This window comes from Colossoma macropomum, unplaced genomic scaffold, assembly GCF_904425465.1.
Source record: "Colossoma macropomum unplaced genomic scaffold, Colossoma_macropomum, whole genome shotgun sequence".
Lineage (NCBI taxonomy): Eukaryota > Metazoa > Chordata > Actinopteri > Characiformes > Serrasalmidae > Colossoma > Colossoma macropomum.
In genome coordinates, this window is record NW_023494791.1 from 23,251,219 (window position 1) to 23,276,340 (window position 25,122).

The window sequence follows — 25,122 nt, forward strand, 5'->3', positions numbered from 1 at the left end:
TCCTGTGGGAAAATGAATTAGTACCTGCCGAGACAAAAATCACTGCATGTCATTTATGTTTACAAACACTTAAAAGCCTGTAATTTCTGTATTACACCTGACATTAAAAAAAAATAATAAATAAATAAATAAATAAAAAATTCACACAAGGTCACATTTCTGAAAAGTGATGCTACAAATCCCTGACAGTCCACTGGTGCATGCAGTGAAAACTCTAGACGTGGCGTTGTGCTTTTGTTTGTTTCATTCTTTCAAACAAAAAGTACATTTAGAGAGGTAAATTATCTGTGATTTAAATATAACTCAAATCACAGATAATGCTCTTCAGCAAATAAAGTTTTAGATACCAAGTAGTCTTCGCTGTTGCCCCAGTTGAGGATGTTTTTTGGAGACAGTCACTGTGCATTTATCATAATGTTAGTTTAAAACTGCAGGGCTCATTTGAGTAATTTCAATAAGACTCAGTAAAGGAAACACAGCAGCTATGGAGAAAGACTGCTGGAAAGGGAAATACACAGAAAATGGACAGACAGAAGCACACAGCACTGCTCCCAGTGTTCTATAGGTGTCCATAAGATTCAGGTCAGAGTGGACAGTTGAGTACAAGTCAAAATGCTCTGTTCTCTCAATGAAAAGTGCAACGTCTTTTCAGCACAAACATTTACTTCTGAGATTCTCACATTCTCTCTTGTCACTCTATCCAAGCACTAGCAGACAATGAAGGACTTACAAAAGAAATGGACAAAAAAACATAAAAGGAAAGAGACACTGTCTCCATCTTGAAAGACTGAAGAAAATAAATGTACAGACAAAAAAAAATTATAAATAGACATATTTAATCAAACTTTCAGTAGAAATTAAGAACTACATTACTTACAATCAATTAAGACCAAGACATTTCTTTGTTCTGAGATTTTATTAACCTTTTATGTTTCTAATGTCACACAATGTAGCTTCATTTAAGTTGTAACTGTTCTAACGACAGCTGTCAACTACATTCTAGAACCACATGTTCTCAAAACCTCAGAACTACAATAAAGACAGTAACCTCCAAATATAAATCTCAATAAGTGTTAAACTGGAGAGAGTCCTTGCACAGAAAAAGAATATGAGGGTTTAGGGCTTGTTGGTGAGATCATTCCACATTAGTCTGCAGTAAGAAAACCTGCCTCAAATAACAATTTAAAAACATCTGTAAATAGTACAGCCTGCATCTTTATATACCTGTTTACTTTAAATCCAAAGAGGGAAACATTACTTTTGTTTTGTGATGTGAACAAGATAAAAATACTTATCTTTGATCCGCTGTTTAACAGCAAATAGACTACAGAGACCCGTGACTGAAGCATATGAATGAAAGAAGCTGTGTTGCGTCTCTCCCGACTCCGAAAAACACTTTGGCTTAATATCGTGTGATGCTGCGAGCTAACTAAGCACTCAGTCAATGTGATGGTAGGGAGGGCAGCCAGGGGAGGGAGAGTAAAGTGTTCGTGTGTGCATGTGTGAGTAAATGTGTTTTTAGGCCTGAACTCGTGCAGGACAAGCAGGGGAAATGGGTGAGAGATGAATTCACATGCATTGATAAGCCTGGCCAGGGTGAAATGTGGCCCAGGTCAGCCCAGACAAGAAATCAACTAGTTTCTTATTGTTGTAGTCATAAGCTGATGTTATGATATTTACACTCACTTTATTAATACAAGGTATACCTACCTTCACTATCTTCACTCACTGTCCACTTTATCACGTCCACTTACCAGACTATAGTTCATCTATTTCTCTGCATAATTTGTCAGCCTGGACCCTGTTCTTCAATGGTCAGGATACCCACAGGACGACCACTGAGCAGGTATTATTTGGGTGGTGGATCATTCTCAGCACAGCAGTGACTGATATTGTAGCGCTGCACAGAGTTCATCACTGTGTGCACTTACTGTCCACTCTATTAGACACACCTACTTTGTTGGTGTAAAGGTGTAAAGTTGTGAGAATAGCCCACTATTACTTCAGTGTCATTGCAGTGCTGAGAATGATTCAAAATAATACCAGCTCAGTGGTGGTCCTGTGGGGTCCTGTCCATTTATGAATGGGGGAAATTATAAATTTTATTATGAAGAGAAACAGACTACAATCTGTAGCTGTAGAACTACAAAGTGCACCTATATGGTAGGTGGATAAAATAAATAAATGAAAAAATGGACAAAGAATGTAGGTACAAGGCAGGTGTACCTAATGAAGTGGCCAGAGAGTGCATGATCTAAGTAATCTAAGAAAAGATTTCCAAAACCCATCACTGAAGTGTCTCTCTGATCTACACAGGGCACTGTAAAAAGCTTTTCAAAAATCTGCTGCTTGTCAATGACTGTTGCGGCAAATCAACCAAAGACAGATGAGCCCTCTTTTTAGAGGACTGACCCCCAAGATCCATCAGGTTCATACGCATGACCGAGTATGTATATAAATGAGGGGCAAGAAATAAAGAAGGGATGAGTAAAACCAATGGGGAAAGAGCCCCCTATATTGTTTCCTACCCAAGCCTGTCACAACCTGGAAAGCAATTTCCATGGTGACAGAAATCACCTGTTTCACATTGGGTGTGTGGGTGTTTGTGTGCACTGTAGGATATGGGGTACTGTTATGGGAAAAATGTCTGCACGAATCTAATTTTTCTGAATTTCCTTGTTTCCTATTGAGCCTCACTCAGCAATAGTTAACGGCCATGAACGCTTAGTCCAAAATTATCCAGACAGTCCTTCCTATTAGGAAATGAGCTACTTTAAGCTAGACAGGTATTCACAGCTTGTACAATCTCCATGGAGAAGAAATGCCACTAGAATGGGGCACTCTGAAAAAAAATGCACATGAACCATGCTCAATGCCAAAACCAACATTGGGCTGTGGAACAGTGGAACTTCATTCTCTGCAGTAATGGAGCTCCATCCAATACCTCTGGAATGAGTTGGAGTGGAGTTTGTGTTCCAGAACTAATCATCCAACATCAGTACCTGACCTCACCAATGCTCTTGTGACTAAATACAATCAGATTGTCACTATTCACACATCTAGTGTAACACTTTCCAGCTGATCAGAGGCTGTTACTGCAGCAAAGAGGACAAACTCCCTATTACTACCATTAATTTTAGAAGAACCTTTGAATGAGAAAGGGTCTACAAACCTTTGGACATGTAGTGCTTTGGAGACCAGTTGAAATTCAAATTAAAAACAAGCAAGTTACTTTCACTGGCGTTTAAACTGCAGGAAAAAAAGAGAATATTACATCTATAAACTAAGCTGTACAACTAAAAAATAATAAACAATTTTAATAGTGAGATGATGACCTCTCTGGAATTTTGTGTTTCTCAAAGTGTGTTTAACATACAAAGTGTATGATTGCAATGAATTTTAAGTGGAAACTGCTGTAGGTAACAAGAGGGAAGGGCAGGAAAAAAGTTCACAGGCTTGGACCAGGACACAGACGGTCAGTCAGTCTGGGGTCAAGGTGAGGGGCTCTGGGGGAGAGAAAGGGCAAACTGCCCCATGGTTGACCTTACTGCCAAAAGAGGCCCTGAGATGCACTGGTTGCAGCGTGTAATGGGACAGCAAACTGTGAAAGGTCCACTAAGTAAAAGAATAAAATTTCACTTTATCTAATGACCCGGAGGTCAAAATCACCTCTCCTGCTGGACCACACAGCTTTGCTTTGAACGTGTTTATCTCTAGCTCAGTGATTTTCTCATCCCATTCCACTCACAAGTGACACCTTATTGGCCAACTGCTGTTAGCATGGTTTGTTATGATATCTGCATATAGAGGTGACAGCGAAACTCAACTTAGTGGACCTTGAAGGACAGTGTGATGTGTGCACAGACACATGCTTGGACATATGTGTGTATTTATAAAAACAAAAGGGTGGGCATGGCTGTGGTGATGTTTAAACTGACAAGAGCCAATGAAAGTCCAACAAGACGACCAAAAATAAATAAATAAATAAAAATCCACACCAGCACCTCAACCAAGAAAAAAAAAAAAAGAGAAACAACTAGGAAAAGAGGAAAAGGGGAGAGACATAGAACAGATCTCACCATCAAATAAACACTGGAGCTGGACTTCCTTTTCTGAACAGTGTGAAACATAGGAGGTAAAAACAAGGTAGCACAGGAAAAAAAATACGAAGCCAATGAAAATAGAGATAGAAGAAAAAGCCGCCGATTAGAAGATCTTAGAGAGTAAGCGGGGAGAAGGGGAGAAAATTACAAAAAAAATCTCAGAGCGATGAGTGAGATGAAGGGAAAATAATAAAAAAAAAAATAATACAAAGATTCAATACATTTATTTAATTCAATCTTGCTGAGTTCTTCATTTCATTTGAGAGGCAGGTGGTGTTTAGCTGTGGTCAAATAATGACCATTCACTGCATGCACTGAGACTGGTACAGGGAAGAGTAGGTCTATGCACTTCAACAGACTTACACCTGACTCCATTTCCAACTTACATTAAGCAATACGTAAAAATTAAGAGTGAAAATTGGAAGAATAAACTAAAACTCTCCAGCACTGTAACAAATCACAATACAACGAACACACAGCCTCTGTTAAAGTTCTTGAATTCTATTTCATACTTGGCCTCTCGCTAAAGTGTCTATCTTTTCATTTTAATGCTACACACCTTCAGATTATGACAAAGCACCGGGGAAGATGCAAAGGGCCTTTGGTTTATGTAAATTAAATGTAGTTTGCATAAAGTTGTACTCCCAATAACTGAGACGGGCAAAGAAATGTGACGGGGAAAAAATCTCTTGAACATAAAGACTGGGAAAGAATCATGTACAGTTTGATTATGACAGAAAAAAGATCATATACACTGAGGTGCTGATGTCAGTACAGTTCTATAGGAGTGTACATGTCTGAGTGTGCGAGAGAGAAAGAAATCTCTTACCTTCACTCCGTCAGACTTTTTGTTCAGTAAGCTTTTGCATGCTGAAAATAAAAGAAAGAGTAGTTCAGTGCATAAAACTTTACTTATTAGTCACCATACAAATAGGGCTAAAAGAAAGTGCAGCACTATAAAGTGTAAATATCAGTAGTCTCTTAAGAGACCCCTCATCCTCAACCAGTTTGGATGATCCCTGCTCCTTTATGGAGGCCACTGTCAATGACAGCATTCCAGAGCTGCAGCAAAAAGAAGAAACTGCTCTTCCACCAATCCACCAGCAGAGCATCCTCTCCACCCTTCAGTCTTACTGACCATATTTCCTGCATTTGCATGCATACAGCTACCATATGCACATCACTCCGCTGCTTTTTCTGCATGCCCCTTTAAGACACACGTGCATGCTGTTATAGACAGATATTTAGAAGAAAAAAAACAAAACTCTGCAAACATAAATAAGACAAACGTAGACAGTGTCCTCACAAACACACACAAAAATATAAGCAGACTTCCCAAGTTTTCTAAATCCTAAAATTCCCTTACCTTCCAATGGGCAAAAAAGTAGGAAGGACGGCAAGAAAAAGAGGCTGAGATTAGAAGCAATCAGTGGTTTTCTTTTGGGGGGAATATGAGGAAAAACTGGTAGGCAAAATCATTTTTTCATGCTTGGTCCATGCAGTGAGGTGGTTACTGCCTCCACATGCAGCTTTGGATAACACAAGCAGATGCCTTTACTGCCTCTGGTATAATACAAAACAACTGATTAACATGCAGCAACTGGGCAGACGTCCCTTTAAGGGCTCAAAACTAAACCAAGAGGAAATTATAGTTTAAGCTCAAAGAAGCAGATCACCTTCCCAGGCCCATCACTCTTAAAAATAAAGGTCCCAAGAGGAACCACAAAAAAAGTTTTTTTGAAGCCATTATACAAGGGTGGGGAGCTCTGGATTTCTGCACAGGGTGGGGAGTTTCCTGCTCAAACACACCTGATTCAACTCAGCAGCTAACCAGGTTTAGTAGGAGTGTTAGAGAAGGGAAATCAAAAAACTGTGCCGGACTCCAGCACTCAGTTTCCCACCCCGGCCTTTAAAGAACCATTTTGGGTTCCCTGAAGAACTTTTAAATATATACATCTGTAACCCTATCATACCACCAGCCGCATGCAAAAGTTTGAACACAACCTAATTTTACTGATTTTCTAAGTGAAAATAAGGTAATACTCTACAGGGAACAAATTTAGTGCTCTAACTTTTGCACATTCCACATTTTATGTATTTTTTTCCCAATATGTTAAATTCAGCAATAAAACAGTAACTGTGCTTTAAAATGTGCAGAACTGTGTTCTCTGTATGGGACATTAACATATTTTCACTTAGGAAAGCAATAAAACCTGACTTGACCACATGTGCCTAAACGTTTGCATACGACTGTACATTCAAAGTTCTGCAGTGCTCTCTTTAACTCATTAAAATCTGCTGCCAAAATAGCTGGAATGCTGGAATCCAAGTCTGTTTAGGCATGATGAGTTGAAGGACGATTTAATAGCCTTAACTAACTTTTACCTTGGAACGCGATTAACAAAATACAGAAATGCTAAAACTGGGCTTATTTAAAAATAAATACAGGTTATTTACATAATAATCTACCTTACTATGAATAAAGATTGTTAGAGTAGACCTTTAGCCTAGTACTGAAGTACTATTTGACCATACCTTTATTTCCTGATCAGGATTAATTTTTTTTAACGTGATGCAAGCAAGGAAAGAGTGTGAAGACCTTTTTGAACGTTAAAAAAAAGAAAAAAAATCACCACAGAATAACCTTCTACACAATGTTTACCCAAGACAATTTAGGAACCTTTATTTTAAAGTGTTGGCCAGGAGTCAGTTAAAGTGTCTTTTTTTCTGGTTTAAAAAGAGGTTTAAAGTTAAAAACGAGGTTTAAAAGAAAGCTTGCTAAAGTACATGGCCAGAGAACACTCTAACCTCGCGCTCCATAAGATACGTACAATAAATCAAGAGAAACAACACCAGGCAATTTTCACATCACCCCAGATATTGGGAGCATCTAGGGAGTGCTAAATCATGATAGAGACACAAAAAAGCAAAACTCTAATCACTACACAGAATCCTCTATGCTGGATTCAATAAAACACCCTCGGTCAGACCGCAGCCTTTAAACAACAGAACCAGTAGACATGCCATTAGAATAGAGGTGAAGGACTTGAAGGAATAGCCCCAGTGCATGCACACACTCACTCCTGGACACATGCTGGACAACGCAAGATGTCTGCTTAAGCAGACGACTCAAACATGAACATAATAACCCTCTAAAAAACGGCATTGCCAGTGTGCATGGTCTTAAATTAATAAATTACTTAATAAAATAAATAAAACAAAATAAAGTAAATACAATTAAAAGAAAACCTTTAAAAATAAAAAACATGCTTACACACAAGCAAAAACAGAAAATGTACTCTTGTACACACAAATTATTTCAACAACACACAGTTTCATCCTTTTTCTCCCAAGCTGTACAAGCAACATTGCCTTTGCAAGGCTGCATCCAAACCCACTTTCACACTGGTGCTTGTGTGTGTTGTGGTGAGATTCTCAGAGAGAACTGAGGCCTGGGGAACGGGTCACCGTAAGACACACCAAGGTAAAGTGGTAAGCATGAACTGTAGCCAACAGCACTCTAAAAGACTAAAACTCTAAACAGTGTGGTGTGGGTTTACGGTGCCCCAGCTCAGCAGGTCAAAGCCTTTTTGCATCGGCCCTCCACCTATACATCACCCTTCACCATCTCCAAGCCCAAGAATGATTCCTTCAAAGACAGAAATAGGGATGCATAACGCATTCTGGGGTCACATCTTCGATGACCAGTTTGCAATAATACATCTTTTAACAAGTTTACAAGAACAAACTTGTTTAAAGATGTTGTTGCATCATGTAAGTTTCAGGTAAAAGTAGGACTTGGCAGTAGAAGACAGGCCTTTTTAGTCTAGGCTTGATCCAGTTCCATGAAGCAAGGAAGGCTCGTCCATAACCGGAATGAGACAGAATGTTTACATCAGTGCTGGGGACTTAATTCCACTTCAACAAATTTAGGATATATAGCAGCGAAAAATCATCTTTGCTGGCTAATTTTTGTAATACTGATTTCAAAACAGATATTTCATGTTTTTTAATGAGTGTACACTAGTGATGCACAGAAAAGAAAATTCTTGGGTGAAATGGAAACCAAAATGTAGGAGAAAACCAAAACTTAGTAAACGGCTAAATCCGGCTAGGTGTTATGGTTCAGCACAGATGTCAAGTCAATACTTTTTTTCCTCTTCAAATTTTGCTTTACCTCTTTTTTATTTTTCACCAAGAATTTACACACACAGCTATAAATAAGTTTAAACCAACTAAATATTAATAATCGTTATTTAAATTATTATTTAAATAATAATTACTTAAAATTAGAATTACACTGTGCTGAACGGCAGCATGCATTGAGCCAAAATGTACCAGAGGCTGCCAGAATGAGAGCAGCCACGTTCTCATCCATTTTATGCGTAAAAATGTGGCATTAAAGAAGAATCTCACATCGCCCTACATGTTTAAAGGTAAATAAATCAATAAATCTGCTGTTTGAACGTGTCTGCATTGACCAGTGCAACAGAGTAAAATGGTCTGCATCATTCAATAAATTATTAGTAAAATCTCTGATTTTGAAACTACACTGTAGGCGTATTTAATCTTTATTTTATTCAAAATCTCGACTAAGAACTGCAAGTACTATATTTCACTATCTTCAGTAGCTGAAGTTTTAGTGCATCCCCAGTATACATTAAACCTGGCAATAAACAAATGAGCCCAAACTGTGCAGGACACCGGCCTCCAGGACCAGAACTGAAAAACTCTGCAGTAAACTGTAAAGACCCATCAGTTTATTCTAGTGCTCACTCTCGTAACTACACACATTACAGAGCAGCTCCATGATAGTTACTGAGTTAATAAGCCTTAAACTGAATAATAAGTAACAGCTTAAACCATCATCTGAATTTGCTGATCTGGAATTAAACTGTCCCCGACACTAGTGTGCGTGTGAGTGGGAACATTTGCAGTGCAAGTGGGTGGGTAAGCAAGGGTAGGGCATTCTCCCGCAGGCCACACATGCGGGCAGAGCGAGGGTTAGAGGTTGACAGTGCCCTCTTCACACCTACCTTCCTGGGCCAGCGCAGCCGTGCTGGTGGTGGGGGCGGCGGGGCTGGTGTGCTGCCGGCCCACTATTGGACAAAGAAGCATGCCGTTGGGAGGGGCTACTCTAAGAGGCCACGCCTCACTGCACTCATGACCAGGTGAGTACACCCACATAACACAAAGCAACATCAAGCACAGCTCATGGTAGTCTACTTGGTGAGTAGCTAAAGCCAGTGAGAGAGAGTGTTTAAGAACACTGCTAAGTGAGCTTCAGACTTCTTTCTAAAAGTGAGTAACAGAAGATATAAAGCACTATTTGTTATTTACAAAGGAAGAGTATGATTGTGTTTAAAAAGGCTAAGCTGAAGTTAGGGTGAAATCCACATTCAGAGGCTACGACGTACTCACCTGAGAAGTTCCTAGACACCAACATGGTGGTAAGAATGGCCCCCTGCAGAAAACAAAGACACAAGCTTGTTAACGTTACGTTATAAAGTCATCAAATGCAACTAAATGTTATGATATGTAATCTAAACCCTAAGAAAATACATACAGTTGAGGACAAAAGTTTACACACACCTAGACTAAAGACATTCATATTCCACACATTTCACCTTATCTTACATCTCCTGTGTTAAGTTACTGAGGGTATGTTTCTATAAGGTAATCTCAAAATAATAGTCACAAGACAGATTTGTTTCAGGTTGTATTTACTAACACATTTATTGTATTTATATCACATTTTTAGTGGGTCCAAAGCTTACATATACTTGGTAACTATTTGGTGGCACTGCCATTTAATTCCTTATTTTGAACCAACATTTGTGCTAGACTTTAACAAACTTTTAACATTACTTTGCTGGATTTTTTGTCCACTCCTCCTGAAAGAACTGCTGTAAATCTGTCAGATTTGGGGGCCCCCTTGCTTTCTCAGTTCAGTTCACGATTGTTTTACCTGATTCAGGTCAGGGCTTTGTGACCCATTCAGTACTTTCACTTTTGTTGTCTTTAAGTCATTTTGTTACGGCTTTAGAGAAATGCTTAGGATCACTGTCCAGCCGGAAGACCCAGTTGCGACCAAACTGGGTATTTTCTGGCTGATGTCTTCAGTATTTCGACATAACCTTCTTCCTCATGATGCAGTGTGTTTTCTGAAGTGCACCAGTCCCTTATCCAGCGAAACACTCCCACAACATGATTCTGCCACCTCCATGCTTCACTGCTGGGATGCTGTTCTTTGGATTAAAAAGCACCCTTTTTCTTCCATACACAGTGCTGATCATTATGGCCAAACAGTCCAATTATAGAACACTCCAAAACGCTAGGCTTCAGCCTGGCTTTTTTTATGCTGTTCTTGGATTAGGGGCTTCTTTTAATGGTGAACGCAGACACTTTGTTACCTGATGCCTCCAACTCCTTCTCTTTATTATTGTCTTGGGGTTCAGCTGAACCTTTTGGACCAATTTCTGGAATTTTCCAGACTGTTTAACCCCTTAATAATCCAGATTTATTTCATACAAAGGCTTACCATTCAGTCACTACACACTTTAAACAATGGTTCTTCAAGGGTTCTTTAGTAAAGAAAATGGTTCCTTATAGTATTATGAACACTTAAAGAACTCTTTACATGATTAAAGGGTTATTTGCATTGTGCAAGTGTCCTTCACATAGATGGAGAATGTGCTGTAGATGGTTCTATATAGAACTAAAAGGGGTTCTTCTATTGTAACAAGCATGACATTGTAACAATAGAAGCCCTTTTTGGTGCTACTCGAAACCATTTTCAAAAAGCTTCTATATAGAACCATCTACAGCACATTCTCCATCAATCTAAAGAACCCAGAACCCTATAATCATGCAAATTGTTCTTTGAGTGTTCACGGTTCTATATAGAACCATTTTCTTTGGTAAAGAACCCTTGAAGAACCATCTTTTTTAAGTGTGTATAGGGACTTTAGTGCAAACCAATGGAGCTTTTTTAGATTATAGAAATATGTAACAAAACTTTGGGCCCATAGCTTATTAAGGGTTTATTAAGACAATCAGCCTGTTGTATTTTGACCCACTGGCTATCAGAAATGGTAAATTAAAGCCAAAATAACCTAAAGAAATGTATGGTAACATGAAATATGTGGAATTGAGTTTGAATGTCTTTAGCCTAGATGTGTGTGAATCTTTCCCCTCAACTGTATATCACTGAAAATATGGCTAATTATGGGGATTTTTTTCAGAGACTATACCTTCAGTTTTCTCCTTGCATTGAACTTGCGCAGACACTCAACAGTTTCTTGACGATGCATCATGGAAGCCACAGTGGAGCGTTGCTGCATGAGAGAAAGAAGAGATTTTCACTGCGCCTCAGGACAAGGTCAGCTAACAGTGACAAATTCAGAGTGAAGAGTAACACAGACTTGATCCTGATTAGGTCGCCTTGTGGACAACTAGAGCCACAGCCACAGAGTCTTTCTGTTTGGTCAAGCTGAGCGTGTTATCTGATACATGCCAGTGGTGGTGTTCTAGTGTATTGAGTGCCCACAAAAGACATTTCTAAACACAGAAATAATGCAATTCTGCAAGCACTTGAAGCTGAGAGTTGAGGCACTTACGCAGACCCACGGGTGCTTGAGGGCCTGGTCAGCAGTGATCCTCTTTGCTGGGTTAATGGTCAGCATCTGGTTGATGAGATTCTTGGCCTCTGGGGTAACAGTGTCCCACTCTGGAGAAGGGAACTGAGACAAGGATGGAGCAGGAAAGGAAAGAGATGTACAAAATGAAACTTAGCATGTTTTTGAACTGTGCAGAATCTACCTGTGACAAGTTTAGCAAAGCGGAGCAGATCTTCACAGGCAGTGTTACAGGTGGGACAAATCATAAAAAGCTTAAACACTCGTGCTTCTACTTGGAAGATAAGGGTGGGGAGGAAAGTGCCCAGCAGGTTCCAGTTTTCCTATTCGCTCCCATGTCAACATTAGCAACGTTATAATAGCGTTCTGAGTTGGATACGGTCCAGTCTCAGAACACAGCCTCACAAGAGATAAAAACAGAAATGCGGCCAATAAGTCAACTCTAACTTAATTTCTATCGTGAATTTTGGCGATAGTTTCAATAATTGGAAAATAATTAAAAACCTGGTGTTGTAGAACTCTGAAAACTCTGCGCACATCACTGGTATACCATAAATTTATCCCTCTCTGGAAAACTACTCACATGTCTGAAAGAACGAATTATAAAGATTTACAGCTGTAAAATGATTTGGACTAAAGAATTCATGAAAGTGTTCAATATTCAGCAACTTCCGAATGTCTTCTATTATAAGCGTGTTTCAAATAAACAGGTTTCCCATTTGTTTGTAAGCACAGGGAAGCAATCCCAATCAAGAATCTGATTACTCACATCATATGCTCCTGCCTTGATCTGCTGATACAGTTTGTGTTGGTCCTCATCCCAAAAGGGGGGGTAGCCCACCAATAGGATGTACAGAATCACCCCTGTGCACACACACACACACACAAACACACACGCACAAGTGTTAAACTAGACACACGGACCCTCACTACAGGCCAAAAAAAACCCAAAATGAACCCAGGGGACGCACCACAGGCCCAAATGTCCACCGGTTTGCCATAGGGGTCCTTCCTCAAAACCTCAGGGGAGAGATATCCAGGAGTGCCTGCAAAACCTGCAGGAGGAAAACAAAAGTGAAAACCAAACACAGGTAGAACTGGAATACCATCTTGGATTGAGGGAAATACATCCAGAGATTAAGTGAACAATTATATACAAAAACCTGTTTAAATGCAAGCACATGATCCTGACATATAATGAAAATTATCAACCCTCATCTAATTTCCACTGTAGTCCTCTGAAATGTTCACATGACAGTTTTAAAAAATTATGCAAAACCTAAGCTTGTAACTAAAACAATGCTTATTCAATTTAATACTATAAGCAGTAAATAAAAATGCATTTTCACCAAATTAAGCACCAAATCTGAAGGAAATAACATTGTGTTTTTATTTAACCCTAATTGGTCTGAAGCTAATTTTAATCAATGTTTAGTTTCTACCCAGTGCTTATTAGCCAAATTTTTTTACTTTTCATTATGTACTTGTTAAACACTGGGAGCAGCGAGAGATCTTTACTGTACATGCCTACACATGACGTCCGCAGATCTGAACTGTATGATCAAGCAAGAACAAAGTCATTTGGTACCACTTTGTATTTACAATCCACTGAACTTACAAGAGGCAAGACAAAAAAAGCAACCCTTAAAAGCAGAGGTCACTATGACATGAGAGGCAAATACAACATCGAGGAAACTCCAAATTTGGTAGAAAAGCTAAATCCACATGCTCATTGTGTGAGTGGTCCTCATGGGTTTCAGAGGTCTATAAACACTCAACAGTTGAACATGAGTCATCCCCACTCAACATCCTCTAGACTTTCCATCCTCAGTGGAAATTAGATGTGGGGCTTTATTGTGTTCAGTGCATGGTGAAGATCAGGAATTGGGAATGAGGGGACAAGTGGGTAAGAGATTAAAAGACAAGGCCAATTCAGAGAAATTCTGTGTGTAAATTTGTGCCATTAGCCGTTAGTTAAATAACTATCAGGAGGTAGCTGAGGAACTCAACTCAACCCAAGATGTATAGTGGGAACGACAGGAGAGAGATGTGAAAGTTCTTACCAAACCAGGCCTGCTGGTCACCCTGCACCTCAATGGCCAGCCCAAAGTCGGCCAGCTTCACTGCTGCCCCCTTCATCTTACTGGCCAACAGCAGGTTCTCAGGCTTTGATAATAAGAGAGTGAAAGAGAGAATGTGAGAGAGTTAACAAAAGTTAAACCTTCACGTCAAACTGAAACTTGTCCATCCCCTTTATACCCTCTAGCTATAAAACAAACAAATCAACTCTAAACACTCAGAAGTTATATATTTAAGTCATGAAAAGCAGAAGGCCCTCTTCCCTACAGAAAAGCTGTCGTTTTCTAAGAAAGCAAAGTTGACATGACCACCATTACGGTACACGTTCACTTGCAACTTTACCTCACCGCTTCCCATTCACTGCAATGGAGAACTCTGTCGCATTCCGCAATGCATTATTGGATTGCAGTTGGGTTGTGACATTTTAGATCTGCAGGACAGTGATTAATGATGAATGACCCTTTCCCTTTCTGGGTTTGACAGATGCCAGGAGAGCGCTACCTACCCGAATGCATAGTGCCAACATTAAAGTTTGGTTGAGGAGGGATAATGATCTGGGGCCGTTTTTCAGGGTTTGGGCTCAGCCCCTTAGCTCCAGTGAAGGGTGATCAGGTCAAGTCAAGTCAAGAGGCTTTTATTGTCATTCCATCTATGTAGAAGTACACCGTGGAGTGAAATTACCTTCCTCCAGGAAAACGGTGCAACATGGAACAAAACAGACAGTACAAAGTGCAAATGTGATGCAATGTTAATGCTACAGCATACAAAGATGTTTTAGGAAACTGTATGCTTCCATTTTGTGGCAACAGTTTGGGGGCGTGACTGTACCCCTGTGCACAGGAGGGTCCACAGGGACATGGTTTGATGAGATTGTATCCGGTGCGGCTTGCCATCCAAGACCAATGTCCCTTATTCATCCTAAGAACAATTATGTTTAGGATGATGATCAAACCTACTCTGAGAAAAAGGCTTCTGCAGCATCTGTGATCAGTATTAGCAGACATAAACGCACACAGCAAGTACCATCAGAGGAGTCTTTCATCACTGGAATACTAGTGGCTGTTGGCTGGAATACTAAGCAGACCTCAAGCTAGACCCATATGTATCTTGTGTGTGAGCATGTGTGCACACGAGTGCATGCAGGGTCGAAGAGAAGATGTGACAGCATACTAATGGCTCTAGGCTGCACAGTTCACAGAGACAGTGCAGAGGGCGCGTTAGCTCACGCTAAGATGGCAGAGGTAAGCCTTGTCTCACCTTACTGACCTAGAGGCCAGCCTCTTTCTGCATGTTAAAGAGAATCCCCTTGAAACCTGTCAGACGTCACAGCACACAGCGCAAGAGACACATGTCTCAGTCCCTCTAGTTCTTGAACTTCAACCCTGGAGGGCTCTGGTGCTGCATAGCTGAGAATAGTGGTCTGCACACAGGCCTACATAACAGGGGAATTTTGGTGCCTGGAAAATATTCTCATCATGTTTGTAGAAGCTGGTCAAACATTTACCTATGGTAGGTGGTAGGGATGATCTATTAATGGTTTTTATATCGAAAGTGAATACTGAAAGTGCAATTTTCAAATTGCAAGAACTGCAATTTAATTATATAATAATATATTATAATCACATTTAAATAACGACCACAACACGGGTGAGAGAAAATTGTAATTATGTTTTCCACAAATTGTTCAGCCCTACTAGGTTTTATCAACAGTTCGGTCAACTACCAGTGATTACGCTGTAAAAACAACATTGAAAACTCTTCACCTTTTTTTTCCCCAACTTTTCAACAAAGTAAGTAACTTGGTTGGCTTAAAGTTTTCAGTTCATTATATTTCAAATAAGGAGTTAACAAATCTAAAACACAAATTATTGCTCTATTAAATTCATATTCGAAATTCAATGAACTTATTTACTTTTTAGGTTAAAACGTTGGATCATTTTTTTTTACAGTGTACAAACTGATGGACAGAAAACTGGAATAAAGGTCTAGATCTGAAGATGAAGACCTCAGGCATAGTTAGTTGATCATGCTAAGTAAAAGCAACGGTTTGGCCAGCCTTTTTTTCTCTCTTTATCAGATACAAATCATTAATAATGTAGACTAACATACATTAGCAATGTAGGTACATAAAAATGCTGTGTTCAACAATTATGTTTAAAAACGCTTTGCTAGTGGTAACAGACCACTCCAAATCCAGAACACTCAAAATGTGATAACAGGTAGGTAAAACTAATGGATTACGGGCTACCAAAGATGACATCAATTTATGATTAATAAAAAATAATCCTTTGTCTGACAGATAAGGACAAGATTGAAGCTGAGCCCACTGAAGAAACATTGTGCAGACCAACAACCTACAGTTCCCCCTGATTCCACTTGATAATTAGCTGATAATCTGCTGGGTTGGAGGGAAAACACTAAACTGCGCACTGTCTCACTCCCCAGCCCTCTCTAGTCTAGTCCATGCTCTATCTCTGCTGAGCCGTGCCTCTGCCCACCCCTGACGTTACACCTGTTGCTATGGCAACCGTCCTGCCACTTGCACTTTTCTTGTCTGTGTTTCTCTTTTTCTCTGTGGTTGTGTCTCTGTTTTGTGCTCCCTGTAGCTTACCTACACAACACCTTCAGCCTCTGGCCTTTAGCCAGACGAGAGAGAGAGAGAGAGAGAGAGAGAGAGAGAGAGAGAGAGAGAAAGAGAGAGATATTTAGAGAGTGAGCGAGAGAGTGTGTGAGATACTGAGACAGACAGAGACAAAGAGAGAGAGTTAGAGAACGAAAGATGCTGAGAGAAGAGAAAGAAAAGAGAGAGAAAAAGTGAAACAGAGCGAAAGAGAGAGAAGAAAGAAAAAGAGAAAATAGAATGAGAGAGAGAAAAAGAAAGAGAGAGAGGGAGAAAGAGAAAAAAAAAGAGAAATACAGAGAGTGCGAGAGGGAGAGAGAGAGGGAGGGAGAGAGAGACAGAGACAGAGACTGAGAGAGACTGAGGACCAGTAGGGTCTGTGTAGCAGCTGGTCTCTCAGTCTGTCTCACTATTTCTCTGCTATCTCTTCATCTCCATGTCAGCCCCCTCTGCCTCTCTCACAGAGAACCACAGAGGCCTATATTCCCCCTCAGGAACTGTCAGGGGAGATTATTCTCCACTGTTCCACTCTTTCCTCTCTCCTACACACAAACCCACACACAGAGCTCATCACCTACAGCTCACTGGATCATTTACAGCACATTCATAGCGCAAACACAGCGGCAGCAAATGAGCTGTAGAGCTGCTCAGTGCAAGGAAACAAACACGATTTGTGCTGAATCTCACGGAACGCTCCAACTCAAAGACGGACCATAGAGGACGAACGCATCCCTCGTGTATTAGGTGATTTTTGCCAGTATTGTGTTTGGTTGGATAATACAGATGAACCGCGCTCTGACGTCAGCAGTGCGGTGAGCTCAGACAGCACAGTGGGAAAAAAAAAAAACTTCGCTCTGCAGTGACACTCCACCAGCCCGGAGCACAGAGACTGCTACTGCAGGCCTACGTGTGTGTGTGTGTGTGTGTGTGTGTGTGTGTGTGTGTGTGTGTGTGTGTGGGTGGGTGCACGCGTGATGCCCCATGGTTGCCATGTGAAGGGTTCAGGAGGGGACTGGGGTCGCGGATGACGTGTTGTCCTCTTGTGGCAAGTTGCCACAGCAACGGCACGACTCACCTTGAGGTCCCTGTGCACAATGTCATGCTGGTGGATGTGGCTGATGCTCTCCAGGATCTGATTAATGCAGTGACTGAGAGAGAGAGAGAGAGAGAGAGAGAGAGAGAGAGAGAGAGAGAGAAAGAAAGAAAGAAAGAAAGAAAAATGAAAATGAAAAATAGCACAAAGAAAGAACAATTTGAAAGACAAGAAAGAAAAGACAGGAAAAAAATGAAACAAATAAAGCATAACAAAGAAAAAAGAAAGAAAGAAAGAAAAAGAAAGAAAGAAAAAATAAAGAAAGACCAGGAAAGCAAGAAAACACAAAAAGGAGACAGACAGCAAACAAGAAAGCAAGAAAGAAAGAAAGAAAAAACAAAAATGAAGAACAGCAAAAAAGAAAGGAAATGAAAGACAAAAAAGAAAAGACAGCAAGAAACAAAGAATAAAAGAATGAACAAAAGAATGAACAAAAGAACGAAAGAAAGAAAAAGAAAAGAAAGAAAGAAAAAGAAAAAACAAAATGAAGAACAGCAAAAAGAAAGAGAAGACAAGTGAAAAACAAGTAATAAAGAAAAGCAAAGACAGCAAGAAAGAAAGAATAAAAGAAAGACAGCAAGAAAGAAAGAAAGAAAGAAAGAGAAAGAAAGAAAAATCAGTTAACATTAGTAAACTGGTAACACAGCCAGGTAAACAGGCTCAGTAAAGTCAGGCTGCTGTGTGTATCTTATGCTGGCAGGTCTGCAGGCTGCTGCATGTGTGGACTGAATAGCTGTAAGTGGATGGATGGTTTGTTTCGCTGGTTATAAATACTGCCGGTGAGACGCTGCAGAATAGGAACAGATATATTTGCCATGCCAACTCAATGCCAAAGCAAATTCTCTGCTGCTAAACTCCCATTTATCACTGCACACCAACTCCACAGGCCAAATCCCAGCTGCCTCGTACACAGAAGGGCATTTTCCCATGTTTCAATTTTTCCCCTGGGCTATACTGTAGGATGGTATGTCCTGTTTGGATAATCACTGCTATGAACTGCACAAATTTAAATGTTCCTAGAACTGAGAAAAATGACCAGCACTGGCACAAATGGAGCTTTTAAAGAACCCACAAGAATTACTGTATCATTATCTACTGTATGAAAGGTCAGCTGAGGTAAGAGCTGAGCTGCTGATTCTAGAGAAGACGTTTTCTGTTGAATAATGAACTTTGCAAAATCCCAGAGAACACTAGAAGGGATCTTGTGATAAAGGACTAGAATCTTAACTTGAGATATTCTCAGGCTCTCTTGGGGAGATACTGTATGAAGTTTGGTGCCCAAATTTGGCAAAATCTGTACAACCTGCATTCCTTTCTATTTCATTCCCCAGACTCCCGAGCACTTTCCACTAGAAACTGCCCTCACTCAGTGCTCAGTTACCTCACTCCAACATACACAGCAATGCAGATGTATGGATTCACCTGGAGTCTCTGATCTCATCTCATACCAATGTGTTATTCCTTTCCATCCTGAGGACCCCCAGCTCCTCATCCCCTCTCTGCTCCCTCTCTCCCGGTCCATTCTCAGTGAAATGTCAAGATTCCTAGAGGCCTGCTGCACCCAAACACGTTCTCTCTGTGGTTCTGTGCTTGATGAAATGAGCAGCATGCTGGTTTCAATAAACTGCTTCACATATAGTGTTTAGGGTGTCACTATATGCATGTAAATATTCTTTCTTTTCTGATATAGGGGTTGCAAGACGATATGCACTCTGAATCCCATACAGTTACGGGGGAAACTGTTTCTATAGTTCTATTTAATACAATCCAAGACATTCCTAAAAATTTTAAACCTGAGAAAACTAAAATTTGCTGTGCAGCTCTTGAAATCGAAAATAAGCCTGGTATAAATCTGATCCTCCTTAAATGGTGCAGCAGTGACATTCTGGTTCCTTGAGGATAATTTGAATGTCTACCCTGGATGGTTAAACAACCAAGCTGTTTGAAAAAGTGAATGGAGAGCAGGCTTAGGCTGGAACAAGCAAAGTAAACTCGCATTCATCTCCCACTTTGGGATGGGCAAGGAGTGGTAGACTGAACGGTGACCGTGTGCTGACACTGCGCGAGTACTGGTGCTAATACCTCAACTGTGCTAACTTATTTGTATTTCACCCAAACGTCTTAGTTCCCGAAGAAAGTACCAGTCGTGGCAGCTACTTCTCAGACAGGATTCAAGCAGGTGCTGAGTGTTGATTCAGAAAGGGCAAAACAAATAACTCCACAGGGACGCTTAAAGCTTTTGACAGCTACTTGGTTGTAGAGAGTCCTGCATTCTACATTTTGCTGGAAGTGACTGAGCCACATTTGAAAATCCCCTCTCACTCATCTCAGCCAGAAGAGCCACACTTTATATAGAAACACAAAATTCAACTGTAAGATGAACTTTTTTGTTTAATTTTTATGAGCCATAATAACACACGTGTTTGCCAAATACCAATACAGATCTTGTATTTTTGTTTATATTATTTTTAATGTATGTCTTCTAAGAAAAAGCCAGTTATCCCTTCAATAAGCACTGTTGTCTTTTTTGGAGCCACTTTCATGTGTGGTCCTAGACCACAATACGTATTCAGCAGCGTATGAGCAGCGGCTTTAACTTTAAATGGGTGCATATGTGTCCTTTCGCCACAGACATGAGCTACTTAAACTGGGCGTACAAATTCCAAAAACAGAGAACATCACACACGTAAATTTAATCTGTTTTACTGTGAAGACACGCACACGAGGGTACAACACTACAAAAAGCACCCAAAATCACATCATACAAAGAAAGCTAAACTGGACCAGACTTGTTTGTGCTTTTATGCACACACTGAGAAGTGTAGTGAAAACGGCAACTGGGTATGAATATAGAATTGAAACGCAGACATCACAGTCAGAGCTGGAGAAATATTTTACTACGAACTGGATGATGACCTGAAATCGTAAAGACACTGACTCTGCCTGCGTTCAAGCAGCTCCTCTGTCTCCGCGGCCTGCAGCTCACACAGCGGAGTGCGTGCAAGTCTCCGTTTACCTTTTTTGCTCTCGTGCTGGTGCCAGAATCACTTATTCAATTATATCGATGACTATCTCGAAATACAGGATTGGTGAATGTTTTGAGTCATAAAAATCAAATGTCAGAGGGCTCGATCAGAGAGCTAGAGATTGATTTATTTTTCCTCTCGCACCACCAGACCATTTGCTCCTTCAATCGCTTCCGATTGAGCTCCCAACTAGGAAAATCATTTCAGACTGTGAAAATTTGTCAGAAGGGTCAAATCAGAGTTAAAATCGGGCTAATCAATTGTGTAGTGTAGGCCTAGCTTTACAAACACCAATGAGAACTGTCAATGCAGAAAGATCAGGTTTGAGCAAAAAACAATATATATATATATATATATATATATATATATATATATATATATATATATATATATATATATACATACATACACACACACACACACACACACACAGTGGTGTGAAAAAGTGTTTGCCCCTTCCTGATTTCTTATTCTTTTGCATGTTTGTCACACTTACATGTTTCAGATCACCAAATAAATTTAAATATTAGACAAAGATAATACAAGTAAAACACAAAATGCAGTTTATAAATGAAGATCTTTATTATTAAGGGAAAAAGAAATCCAAACCTACAGGGCCCTGTGTGAAAAAGTGATTTTTCCCCATTAAAACATAAATTAACTGTGGTTTATCACATCTTTGGAAAGCTGAGTTCAATTTCGCTAGCCACGCCCAGGCCTGATTACTGCCACACCTGTTCTCAATCAAGAAATTACTTAAATAGGACCTGCCTGACAAAGTGAAGTAGACCAAAAGATCCTCAAAAGCTAGACATCATGCTGCGATCCAAAGAAATTCAGGAACAAATGAGAAACAAAGCAATTGAGGTCTATCAGTCTGGAAAAGTTTATAAAGCCATTTCTAAAGCTTGGGGACTCCAGCGAACCACAGTGAGAGCCATTATCCACAAATGGTGAAAACATGGAACAGGGGTGAACCTTCCCAGGTGTGGCTGGCCGACCAAAATTACCCAAGAGCGCAGCGACAACTCATCCAAGAGGTCACAAAAGACCCCACAACAACATCCAAAGAACTGCAGGCCTCACTTGCCTCAGTTAAGGTCAGTGTTCATGACTCCATCATAAGAAAGAGACTGGGCAAAAATGGCCTGCATGGCAGAGTTCCAAGACGAAAACCACTGCTGAGCAAAAAGAACATAAAGGCTCATCTCAGTTTTGCCAGAAAACATCTTGATGATCCCCAAGACTTTTGGGAGAATACTCTGTGGACTGATGAGACAAAAGTTGAACTTTTTGGAAGGTGTATGTCCCATTACATCTGGCGTAGAAGTAACACAGCATTTCAGAAAAGGAACATCATACCAACAGTGAAATATGGTGGTGGTAGTGTGATGGTCTGGGGCTGTTTTGCTGCTTCAGGACCTGGAAGACTTGCTGTGGTAAATGGAACCATGAATTCTGCTGTCTACCAAAAAATCCTGAAGGAGAATGTCCAGCCATCTGTTCGTGACCTCAAACTGAAGTGCACTTGGGTTCTGCAGCAGGACAATGGTCCAAAACACACCAGCAAGTCCACCTCTGAATGGCTTAAGAAAAACAAAATTAAGACTTTGGAGTGACCTAGTCAAAGTCCTGACCTGAATCTGATTGAGATGCTGTGGCATGACCTTAAAAAGGCAGTTCATGCTCAGAAACCCTCCAATGTGGCTGAATTACAACAATTCTGCAAAGATGAGTGGGTCAAAATTCCTCCACAGCGCTGTAAAAGACTCATTGCCAGTTATCGCAAACACTTGATTGCAGTTGTTGTTGCTGAGGGTGGCCCAACCAGTTATTAGGTTTAGGGGGCAATCACTTTTTCACACAGGGCCCTGTAGGTATATGTGTGTAAAAACAAAAAAATCAAATCCACAGAAGAGCCTGATACACCAAGCTGACTGTCCACCTTCAGCTGCTGTTAGCCCATCGCTGAGCATAGGGATCACACTTACCAGTAGTTTTTATGGTGCGTCCCGCACCACTGGCACTAGCATGCCCTTGTCACCCCTTGTCTGCACCAGTTTGGCCAATTAATGCTGAACTGGCAGAGAGAGCTCTCTGATTGGCTATTTAGCCTTGCGAATCAGTGTCAAGGAACTGAGCTGAACAGAGTAAGCAAAAGAAACTCTCAAGACAGTTCTTACAAGGGTTCAGATTTGGTCTGACAAGGGATAGCCAACACTGAGAGGCTATAATCTGCATACAACATGAGCACCTAATGACACAATACCCATAGTTACTCTGCTAAGCTGAACCATTTCCTCCAGTTTTTATTATAAATACAGACTTCTGCCACCTCCAGGTGTGTCAAAACCTTAACAGTACATGCCCAGTATATCTCCCTCTGCTCCCTTCGCCAGAGCCTTGCTGCTTGAGGGGCATGTCTGTGTACAAAGCAGGATTTCAAACAAAATTCTCCATTTATTGAAGTAGGCAACCCTTGTAAATTTGACTCTATAAACAGATCTTTTAAATTGAATTTCTGTGAAGAACGACAGACTTAAAATATTGTCATTTCTTTTTGCAATGGCATCCAATAAAAGCATTCCCGCTCAAACAGGCTATTTTTATACCGTAATCGGCTATAAATACGGAGCTTAAACGTTCTAAATAAGCTACGCCATGCTTCCAAAAAAGTAGAGGGTTGTGGCAGCTGCAAAACACGTTGGGGAATATCAAAGTTTAATTTAACTATGTAAGCCCACCTTTGTTACACATGGACAATGGAAAGTTGCTTTTGCCTGACTGGTCAATGCTATGTGGCTGCTTCTTCTAACTTCTCATTGTACTGCTAGTCAAGATCGCACTGCTCGCTATTAAAAGGGGGCAAAATTGTAGTGAATATCTTTACATGCAGTTGAAACGTATCATAAGGCATGTGAGATACAGGGGCACTGGGTAACAGGATGTCTGCAGCAGTGGGGCACTGTGAGGAGAGCTCTGCATGAGTGGCCATGGGCCACTGAGTGACGGTCTGTGGTGTGTGTGGTGTAGCAAGGCACTGGTCAGCAGGCTCAGCCTCCTCTGCCCCCAAACTGTCAGCAATGCATTCCTACTGTCCACTGCTTTACCAAAGCTGGCCTGCAATATCTCAGCCTGAAAGCCAGCAGTTCCTGTTGGTGAGAAATGCATTAAATATGTGTTTGAGCTGCACTCTCTAAACCCTTGCCACAGAAGAGGCCTGAGGAGACTGGCAGGAGTGGGAGGAGATAGTATGTGCAAGCAATTACTGCACTTTGTCTCGTAAAGAGGCACCAATCAAGACTTGGGAGTTTGCTGGCCATTTTTTTAGCACCACAAAAAAGATTTCTGAACAATAACGCTACGTACACAGCATATCGTCGCTGTCCAAAGAAAAACAAGTACCTCCAATATAATAACTTTACAGGAGAAGGCAAAAACACTCTTACCTTTCAATGTATGTTAATGTAAAGAGATTTTATTCCAAGTGATTGTGGAGCATTTCTATTGGTCCATTCATCATGAGATTTTCAAATAGCATAAAGGAAAGCTGGTGTGTTGAAATGATGTAAAAAAATAAGATCGACAAAAATTGAGATACATGGTTTTCTTTGGACAGCAATGATATGTATAACATACATTTACCATGCTCAGAACGAATGCTGGGGGACTTTTAGACAGTAGGCATGAAATCCTGAGTCTCTGAGAATTGCAAAGTATGATAAACATGCATAACCCTGCATCCTACATGAAAATGTGATGTACACTTTTCTTTAAAAGACTGGATTTAATGTGTTCCACAATATGAAACCAATTGTAGATGTGCCCAGAATGAGTTTATATATGAGAAAGTTTATACTGTATGTAAATCAACACATATTAACATGACAAGTGATTCCAAACTTTTGAATAGTAGTGTAACTTTGTTAAACGTGGTGTTGAACTACACAAGGCAGTGTCCTGGTTTCACCAACAGCTGCAACTACTCTTGCTTGTGTACTTAAACAGCAGTGTTAACTTTAGTAGGTTAAGGCACTACTTAGGTATATGGATTATGATTAAGCTATGGTCTTTAAGCCTCTTTGAGGGTGAAAAACATGAACTTCCCTGGCTGCTAAACATATCTAATTCTCAATGTGCTATTTTTTAAAGAAGCCACTTAGAACAGCAGTGACATCTTAAGTCACAGATGAACAACAGCTAGGCTCATCACTGTATTTTTCATTTATTTAAACCAGCTACATAATTCGGAATAAATTCTTGTCCTAGCAAAACATCAGACAGTGACAAGAACACCAAACTGCTGTATTCGAGCATGTGGATTCTGTGCAAGAACTGCACCCACCTGGCATCAGCTTCACTATAATACTCTCTAGCAACGATGTCTTCAAACAGCTCTCCACCAGTGACACTAAATAGGACAAAAACAGCAAAACAGTATATTTTTACATGTGGTTGCAAACACTGATGAGAAATTCAGGGCACTTCAGGTTTATTGGTATGAAAAGTTTGAGCAGAATCAGACTGAATTACCAGAAGTATATACACTCAAATAACTCTTACA

At 40.3% G+C, this 25,122-nt stretch overlaps 1 protein-coding gene across 20 annotated transcripts in view; it reads right to left on the reverse strand.

Moving 5' to 3' along the window:
- Nucleotides 1-25,122, reverse strand: part of camk2g2 (calcium/calmodulin-dependent protein kinase (CaM kinase) II gamma 2) — a 99,398-nt gene that overhangs the window by 22,412 nt on the left and 51,864 nt on the right. For 12 of the 20 annotated variants that reach the window (XM_036574500.1, XM_036574480.1, XM_036574483.1 and 9 more), the window contains exons 5-14: nt 24,904-24,969; nt 17,515-17,587; nt 13,804-13,906; nt 12,712-12,795; nt 12,510-12,604; nt 11,723-11,845; nt 11,357-11,440; nt 9,525-9,567; nt 9,140-9,202; nt 4,933-4,973 (exon numbers count right to left, since the gene is read on the reverse strand). In XM_036574500.1, the coding sequence (XP_036430393.1) occupies nt 4,933-4,973; nt 9,140-9,202; nt 9,525-9,567; nt 11,357-11,440; nt 11,723-11,845; nt 12,510-12,604; nt 12,712-12,795; nt 13,804-13,906; nt 17,515-17,587; nt 24,904-24,969 (775 nt within the window). The remainder of the gene's footprint in view (nt 1-4,932; nt 4,974-9,139; nt 9,203-9,524; nt 9,568-11,356; nt 11,441-11,722; nt 11,846-12,509; nt 12,605-12,711; nt 12,796-13,803; nt 13,907-17,514; nt 17,588-24,903; nt 24,970-25,122) is intronic. The other 8 variants (XM_036574489.1, XM_036574482.1, XM_036574493.1 and 5 more) reach the window with 1 other exon arrangement.